The sequence below is a fragment of the Euleptes europaea genome, chromosome 18 (assembly GCF_029931775.1).
Source record: "Euleptes europaea isolate rEulEur1 chromosome 18, rEulEur1.hap1, whole genome shotgun sequence".
Lineage (NCBI taxonomy): Eukaryota > Metazoa > Chordata > Lepidosauria > Squamata > Sphaerodactylidae > Euleptes > Euleptes europaea.
Genome location: NC_079329.1, coordinates 7,208,279 through 7,217,923, shown reverse-complemented (window position 1 = coordinate 7,217,923; position 9,645 = coordinate 7,208,279). Strand labels below are relative to the sequence as shown.

At 40.7% G+C, this 9,645-nt stretch overlaps 1 protein-coding gene across 1 annotated transcript; it reads right to left on the bottom strand.

Moving 5' to 3' along the window:
• Window positions 1–490: 490 nt before the first annotated feature.
• On the bottom strand, window positions 491–8,615 carry LOC130490304 (vomeronasal type-2 receptor 26-like). The gene is made up of 6 exons (XM_056864132.1): window positions 8,197–8,615; window positions 7,056–7,233; window positions 5,525–6,385; window positions 3,915–4,142; window positions 1,959–2,085; window positions 491–1,392 (listed from the first exon to the last, which is right to left on the bottom strand). Exons 1-6 carry the CDS (start codon window positions 8,613–8,615, stop codon window positions 491–493), a joined length of 2,715 nt encoding a protein of 904 aa, XP_056720110.1.
• Between the last annotated feature and the right edge of the window lie 1,030 nt (window positions 8,616–9,645).

Below are 9,645 nucleotides of genomic sequence, written 5' to 3'. Positions count from 1 at the left end.
TCGCTGTTTTCAATGGAGGCATTTCCCTTTTTTTTACTTTTTACAGTGGCTTTTATTTTATTTTCAGCAGCCAGGAAGCCTCTGTAGAGGCGGCGTGGCTGCACAGCCCCCGGCCCCTGCCTCATTACCCCTCCTCCTTTCCGGAATGAGCTTTCTGACAAAAGAATAAGTAAAAGGCAGTGACAATAAAGATAGATTAAGAGTATTAATGACAGATTCACAATATTAACAATAATAAATTAAAGTCAATTAAAATAAAAAATAAGCTATGAAAGAAGCGGTTGTGCCACCTATGGCTAAGAATCAAACAATAAATAAATATGATTCCATTTTTTCTTTTTATTAACTGTCCTCTTTTGTTCATCACAGGTCTGCTGACACTAAACACATATTGTAAGGAAGAAACAAATGCCCCAGAAGAAAACATAGGCATGTACCCTAAATAGTAATGATTACAATAGGATATACTCTTGGGATACAGCCATAAAATTTAATTCTTTGTTTTTATTAGATGTCCTCTTTTGTTCAGCTCAGGTCTTAGCAAAATGATGTAGCATTTTGGGGAAAAGATGCAGCCCAGTAAGCCAGCACTGGAGGCTAAGATGGAGAAGATCTCCACGGCCACCATGGATTTACCCTTGGTGCTCAAGTAGGTGGGAACAAAGGAGACCCAAACACTGCAAAAGACCAACATGCTGAAGGTGATGAACTTGGCTTCATTGAAACTGTCGGGTAACTTCCTGGCAAAGAAAGCCATGGTGAAGCTGATGGTGGCCAGGAAGCCCAGGAAGCTCAGGGCACAGTAAAACATGGTGACGGACCCTTCGTTACATTCCAGAACAATTTTCTCAGTCATTGAGTTCATGTCAAAAGCTGGGAATGGGGGAGATGTGACCAACCACACAGTACAGATAGTAGCTTGTAAAAGGGAACATGAAAGGACAATAGAACTGGACATCTTTTTCCCTACAAATCTCCTCATTCTGGATCCTGGCTTTGTTGCCATGAAAGCCAGAACCACAAGAACTGTTTTGGCCAATACACAAGAAACAGCCACTGAGAAGACGATGCCAAAAGCTGTTTGTCGAAGGAGACAGGTCACCTTTTCAGGCTGGCCAATGAACAGCAAAGCAGAAAAGAAGGAGAGCATGAGAGAGATGAGGAGAGTGTAGGTGAGGTCCCGGTTGTTGGCTTTGACTATGGGAGTGTCCCGGTGTTTGATGAAGATCCCGAGCACCAAAGCTGTGATGAAAGAGAAGGAAAGTGCAACAGTGGCCAAGCTGATCCCCAAAGGTTCTCCGTAAGACAAGAAGCTTATATATTTGGGTAGGCATAAAGTCTGGTCTTTGCTGGGATACTGTCCTTCAGGACACTGAGAACATTCATTCATGTCTGGAAAAAAAAAGATTCTTTTTGGTACACAGAAATCCTATGCAGAGGCCGTTGCAATACAACAAAGAGGCCAATGGGTGCTGCTCAGTTGAAATCAAAGAGCTATTCTTACTGACCTTACCTTTAATAATTCAAGGATAAATTGAGGCTCAGAGGTGCCCCCAGAGCACACAGGATTTTGCTGGATTGTGTCAAATTGTTTTTTGTTCCACTCTAGGCATCACAAACTAGATTGTTGCCTCCAGTATTTCTAGATATGCTGTTCATATTTCGTTTTTTTTTCATTTTCATTCAACTGAGATACTCTTTTGTAAGCAAACTTGCATATCTTTGCATATTGAATATTCTTTCCCTTTGCATGAATAACCTTCTGAATCAAAAAGAAATGCATTCAGCTTTATGGAGCTGAGGCTTCCATCTTAAGAACACTTTCCTGGAGCCAAACTAAGTTGAATAACATAGGACTTTTTTTTCCTAGATAGACCTATTTTGGATTGCTCCAGGGGACAATGTGCAAGCTTGCATAGTGAATTACTAACATTATATGTGATATTTGGATCTCTTACCTTTTTCATTTGAAATCTTGCCTGGTGGACATGCAAGGCAATCATAGCAGCAAAAAGGCTTCCCCTCCTTCTTTCTCTTGCTGTAACCAGCAGGGCAATTCTCATTGCAAACTGAAAGAGGCTGCACCTAGCCCAAATGGGAGATAAATGGATTTGGCATGGCATGATGGCATGGCTTCTAGATAACATTTGGAGTGCAATGGATGGTTGACGGTTCTATGGTACTTCTAGCAATGTGATGTGATGGGTGGATTCTGTGGAAGTTTTTCTAGGGCTGTTGATTCAGTAAAAACCGAACCGAAAAAATACCAAATAAATGCCATTTCGGTAAATTTCTGGTTCTGGTTTACCGAATCAGCAAAAACAGGGAGGTTGGCAAAGCCGAATTTGCCATTCCCGAATATCTGACTTTATCAGGAATGTCTTTCTGCAGCTCCTGCAGAAGTATTTTTGCAGGTAGAGGTCCCAAATTTTCAGGGTAGCTAGAAAGGACTCTCCTTGCAAGAATCCTCAGGATTGGTGAAGATTGAGTCAGGGGGTCTGGAATTATGGGGTTTGGAAGGGGTCACCCCATCCTCCATTGAAATGGATTGGCAAAGTGGCTGTGTTCAGAATCTTTAGTGTGATCTTAGCAATGTATCTTTGCAAAGTTCACCCTTTTCCTCCATGGGTTTAAATGGGTTTAAATGGCTGAATTATTAAGGAATCCTGAATTTAAAGCCGAATTCCCACCTATACCTGTATAGGGGAATTCGGCATTCGGATTTTCCCGAATAAAAAAAGGCCAATTAAACCCGAACCCAAATTTTCCTGAATTTTTTTTTCCAACAGCCATGCTCGCCTTTGATAGTATGTTTCTAGAGGTGGGTTTGAAGGTCAGTTAAGGGATCTTCCAGTTCTACCATTCTCCTAACTATCCAATATGCTCTCTGGGTGAGGCAGTTTATGTGATCTGAATTTTTTTCTGGATACTGACAGTGTCATTTTGCTGGAGGATTTCAGTATTTATGGTAATTTTCCCTTGTGTGGCCATGCTCAGAAATCCATGGCCTTCACAGCATCTAGAGGACTGTCCCAGGTTTTCACAAAGCCACACAAAAAAAGGGGACATCTGTTAGATTTACTCCACTGCATTGTGTGGCAGATGGATGATTTTGTAGAAAGCTGCAAATTATACCTTTTATTGTGGATAGATAATCATTTACTGAACACCTGCGTGCAGGTACTTGTACTGTGCTACACAAGTGCTTGACCCCTTAAGATGGTTCACTCCCAGAGACTGGTTTCTTATAGATTTCTTAAATGCTATCTGGATGTTTGCGGGGGTGGGTTTCAGACTTTCAGTGTCCATTGTGATGATTGTAACTAGCTATAGAAGCTTTCACATTAATGGTAATTTATTTTAATTTGATTATTTGTGATTTCTGTATAACTTATCTTGTTGTTGCTGTTATTTTCTAAGCAACTGTGAATACTTAGAAATGTGGGACAAAACAGAATGTTTTTAAAATTAAAAAAAACTCTTTTGAACAATTATTTCTGCCACCTCAAGGCTTTTTCCCAGTGTCGTATTCCATAGGAACGTTCATACAGAGGATACCATATTATGCTGTCCTTTGATGGAAGTTGTCAGGCGTTGGTGGGTGAAGTTGTGCTCCTTCATCAGGATACTGCTAGCCTTGTTAATATTTTTCTCTACATCTTCTATATACCTGAGTATACTAATTTGTAATCTATTTCCCCCTGAAGTCCCACAAAGGATCTTGATTACCAATCAACCAAACACACAATAATAAGCTTTACCAAACAAAATGTAAAGACAAAATGATTGCTTCAAGGATCCTCACATAATCAACAGGAGGAACAAAGAGATCCATTTCAATGTATGAGTATTTTATTGTTCTTTCAACACTGGAGAAACTTTTCGACATATCTCAGAGCATAAACAAATCCTACCTGATTGAACATAGTAGGCCATACAATGGTGTTGTCATGAATGGCGATAATTTTGTCTGGAGGAGCCTTTGAGTCTATATTTCCAACTTTGACTCTAAGAAAGGATTGGTTTGGGAATGTGACCCAGTTGATAATATCAAATTCAGTTACTAGTTCCCCATTTTGGTCAAAGGAAATGCTTTCCCCGGCGCTGTTGTTGAAGGAAACACTTCTCAGAAAGTGGTGGAGCTAAATGGGGACAAAAAGGGAAACACCAATCCATAAGGATAAGTAACATATGCTAATATGGAATAGGATGATATATTTTTAAACAAGAGAACTTGGGTTATTGTTCCCCTGTGCACAGACGCACAACTGGGAGACATAGAACATTTAATTCATAAACATGCCAAATTTAAACCAGATACAAACCAGAAAACACTAATGTCAGCCCCAAAATGGTTATATCGGTGCCCCATATGGTGGTGAATAGTGCTGTTAAGTCATAGCCCACTTATGACAATCCTGTACCATTCTCAAGGCAAGAGACGGACAGAGGTGGTTTGCCTTTGTGTAGCATCACTTAAGTTCCTTAGTTGTCTCCCATCCAAGTACTAAGAAAGGCCAACTCTGCAGAGCTTCCACAATCTGATATCTGGCCAGCCTCTGCCAACCAGGTCAGAGCAAGCTCTGCAGGCCCATCCTCAATACAGTGGTAAAGGCAAATTATCCTTTAAGCTGCTTTGAACCATCACAGTTGGCAAGAGAGTTTATTTGAATGAATACAATTGTAAAAACATAAAAATCTAACCAATAAAGCCTTCAAATAATAGAGCCAGTGAGTCTCGAGAAGATAACAAATATAAAACAGCTCTGTTACGGAAGGGATCAGATATATTGTTCTGTTTAGCTAAGGAGAATATGGACAATCATAGTCAAGAACCAAATTCTGGGTCAGACAATAAAGTGGATTTTGGCAAAGCAGCTTAAGGGGTTCCCTGAATGGCTCGTCACTTCTCGAACTGTGCTTCCAACTTAGATATCCACAAAAGCTACAATGGCCTGTCACCAAATGGATGAGAGCATCAAACATTTAGCTTTCTGTTGGTTCTTCTCTTTTCTTACTAGGTCTCTCTCCAACAATTATTTCAGGGAACAATGAGGTGACATTTATGAATACCCTTCGTTGCTCTTTAATATTTAGGTTAAATCATTGGGAGCTGTAGCACTGGAGTTGGCTGTCATGTATACCTGAATGATATACCCACTTCCATAATTCCTTTATCTAAAGCTTTAGAGACTGCTCTGAATGTTCTCAACCAGTTATCCTAAGGCTGTGTTTGAATGGGTGGAGGGTGATCAAGATGAAACAGAATCCAGACAAGATGAAAGCGAGGCTGACTGCAGAGGCGGACATGAATCAGCCATTTTTGGATGGGATGGCCTTATGACTGAGTGAACAATTAAAGTCTTTGAGGGATGCTCTTGAGCCCATCCTCGGTGGAATTCATTTTGTAGTAAGTTATTCCTGTGTCGGTTTGTTAGCCATCATAGGTTCCTAGAGAAAAAGCAAGGTGCAGCTATTTCAATCAATCAACACACTTAACAAATGAGTATGCTTAGAATATCACCTGCCACCACTCTTGATCTGGATGATTCCATCGGCCACCATGTCCTGTTGCTGTAGATTTCAATCTGGAGGACTGCATGGCCTGCAAAGCATGGACCACAGCATAAACACCATTATAGATGCTGTAGCTGTTGGCAGTTGTGGCAGTTTCAAAAACAGATCCAGGAAGAGCCTCCAACCTCTCCTCTCCAGTGCATATTTCTCCATCTTTCTCCTCTACAGTGGAGTCAAAGAGTGAGCAGAGGAATGCCTGCTGCCAAAAGTCCCTGATGAAGCCATCTTCTTTTTCAGAGTTAAGATTTTTCTCCTGAAGAAATTTCTGGAATCCTGAGAGTTCTATTGAGTGGATTGCCAAAGATATGGACCCATGGAGAAAACTGAAGTCCCAATCTCTTTGCAAGGGTACGGAAGTGAAGTCCATCTGAGCTGACATAATCCAGATTTTAGCTGTTGCCTTAACTGGATCATCTGCAATTTCTGGGAGTTGGAAGAACCATCTTAAAAACACCATGGTCTCAATTTCACCATATAAGACCAGCGCTTTGGCAGTGCTTCCCATGACAAATTTGAACATTTTAAGCCCCTCAGACATTTTTCGAAGAAGTTCAGTAGAAAATGCTATTGCTGGCATCATTTTTATGAAGTCAATGCAGATGCCATTCTGGGGTAGCAGAGGAACCATGTCCTGTAAAAAGCTTTCTCCAGTCTCATCACTCAGAGAAATCACTCCGATCCATGTCCACCCAAAATACAGCAGTATGTGGAGAATCCCCATCGTTTGATGGGCAGGATTTGGGAACGTATGGTGAAAGAAAACCGATTGTTTTTTGCTGTCCATGTTTGGTGCAGAGCCATAAGAAATCTAAAGAAAGAGAAGAGAGAAAGACATTTCAAAACTAACAGTAGAGTCTGTTTAGTTTCCACATCATATTACAGAATGTATAACTTGGCTTGTCAACTAAAGTTACTGTTTGCAGTAATGTGTCCCAAGATGAGGTATAGAGGCTCTATGTCTTATATTATTGGTACACAATAAAAAATGGACTAGTTATGTATCGTTCCATTTTGTAAGTACTAAAAAATGTAATGAATTTCTGTCCCTTGAAGCTGCCTAACAAAGAATCATTTCATTTCATAAGTACTGAGAAATGTAATGAAGTATTTTCCATGTACAATCTTTCACCTTCAAGCTGCATATGAGCTCTACCTATCCTTACAGTCATGCTGGTTCTTAATATTGTCGAAAGCTTTCCTCCGCGTAGAGGCGTTCAAAATATTGTCAAAGGCTTTCACTGTAAGAGTTCATTATATTACTCTTCCTACACACTTGACACTGTGAGACACTGTCCCTCAGTGTTACTTCTCTGAAGATGCCTGCCACAGCTGCTGGCAAAACGTCAGGAAAGAAAATACCAAGACCACGGTCACATAGCCCGGATAACCTACAAGAACCGATGCCGGTTCTTGTCTGCAAACCATATCTAAATGACCAAAAATGTGATAAGGGCTAATTCATGTTTCATTCTCCTTACCTGTGGTATCTTGTAGAAGTACAGAATGGGTGCCGCATAGAGACAGACATGCCAGTTTGGTCCTATGAAGACTGCAACTGGATGGTTCTGGATACCAGACTTGTAGTTGGGAACAAATTTGCCCTGTGTGGAGAGAAGTTTCATTGAAGCCAGATAGGTCCTACTTGGATCGAAATAACTGTTGTAGATGTCAAAGCCCAGAGTGATGTTGGGTAAGATTTGGGGGTTTTCATTGATCTCCTTTACAGCAAAATCCATAGCCAGGATGTGCTGGTAGTTCTGAGTCAGTAACCTACAATGAAAGCAGATGACTCCAAGCTGAAAGTGAAGGTTTCTTCTCTCTGTTTCCAGCCCAGCAGAATTGCTACCAATTACTAACTATAACTAAGACAATAGAAAGATTACACCTGCAGAACATGAAGAAGTGTTGTCGAAGGCTTTCACGGTCAGAGTTCATTGGTTCTTGTAGGTTATCCGGGCTGTGTGACCATGGTCTTGGTATTTTCTTTCCTGACTTTTCGCCAGTAGCCGTGGCAGGCATCTACAGAGGAGTAACACTGAACAGTGTTACTCCTCTGAAGATGACTGCCACAGCTGCTGGCGAAATGTCAGGAAAGAAAATACCAAGACCATGGTCACACAGCCCGGATAACCTACAAGAACCAATGAAGAGGTGTATTTGAAAAAAATAGACCTTGTAATACCTTACTGCTCTGACTAATTAAAGAATATCCTTTCCCCTTGGAAAGAAGGCATACAAATTCTTGAAATAATAAATGAACTCCTTGCCAGGTGCCATCAGAATGCAAAAAAAATAAAAAATAAAATAAACAGAAAGGAAAGAGACTACAAATATGATCCTTAACTAGTAGATTGGAATGCTGAATCTCTCTTGACACAATTGAGAATGACAGACCAGACATAATTCTACTGAACAAATCTTGAAAAGTGGCTAATGCAGTAGGCATAACTGTAAAATAACACTGAAAATTATGAAAGAAGAAATCAAAGCATACCAACAGCATCTAAGCATGGAAATCAAGAATGAAAAGAGAGAACAAAACAGTGCCAACCATTTCCAGCTCACTCAATCTCACTCAAACCTACGTGCAGGATGGCATGAAAAAGTGCATTTTCTTACAAAAGGTCTTCGAACAGTTCCTCAGAGGGAGGATTTTCAAATGTCATTGGATTGATACCCAAGTAGATTTGGGACATAATGCCAGCAATGAGGAGGTCCCCTGATTTATAGTATTTGTGAAGGATAGGAAGAGGATCTCTGATGGGGCATTTAAAAAGAGGGCCCTTACACCTTGCCAGAGGCACTAACACCAACTCCACCACCACAAACACCACCATCCTGAGTGAAAAATTTCCTTCTGGAGACCAGTTCAGCCGCTCAGACCATGAATTCAAGTAACCCCGAGTCTCCTGACTTGAACGATCAGGCATTTTGACAGTCAGCTTGTATTGTGTAGTGTTGGGGCTTAGACTGACAGATTCCTCTTTGTCCCCCACCCCTGCTCTGGTTGATTCAGGGAATATTAATAGCTCAATCATGCTTGGATAACAGTATTGCTAATGTCTGATGTCTCACTCCAGGGACTTGGAATAGAGGTAGAAGTAATTGTAGTTAATTTGATAATTGCAGAGGTGATAATAATCTACCCCAACCTATTTCTGGGGGGAAAAGTATTCTGATGTCATGTCCCTGATATGGATTTGTTTGGATTAATATTATATTGTTTTCTTGTATGATGCCATCCAAATGCTTGGGAATTTATAAAATACAAGGAAGCCACTCCCTTCCCTGGTGAACTTGCAATGGACAGCACCATGGTCAAATACACTGATTTGGAGTGAGTGATCCAGTTGATCACTGGGGCAGGCCATCTCCTGTTCCCTGCTCTGAGTGGCAGCAAGAGAAAAATGAAATAAAGTACGGGGTACAACTTTTTCTTTCTGGATAAAATCCTGCCATGATAGACATGGTTGCAAAATTTTTGAAACCAGCTATGAGGCTCCGAACTAAACATTTGACTTTGTTTAGTCATAGTTTAGCACTCTGTAGTCTTCGTACTTATTGGAAACATATGCCAATAAATGTTCTTTGTTTTTGTTGTTGTTTTTGTTGTGTAATTGACATGCAGGATGAGACAACAGGCTCATCAAATGAGGGCATTCTGTTGACGCAGTGACCAACCAGCAGTCTCTCGGAAGACCACAATCAGGCTGAGTGCAACAACCCCCTCCCAGCCATGCCCTTAAGAAACGGATATGAAGAGGCATATTGCCTCAAGTCCTGGAGAGAGTACATATCCATGATGACTAGTAGCCATGGATAGCCCCATCGCCCGTGAATTTGTCCACTCCAGTTGGGAAAGGACGGAAGGATTAGTGTGCCTTGAACTCATGCTGAATAGATAATTGAAAAGATTTTGCAAACCCTTCTGTCAATGTCCTTTATTCCCAGATGAAATAGACTGCTTATGCTTTGTATACATGGTAATGAGGAAACAAATGCCACAGTGGAACACAGTAGAACATCTAGGCTTATTACACTAAATACCATTGATTATGATATTTTATT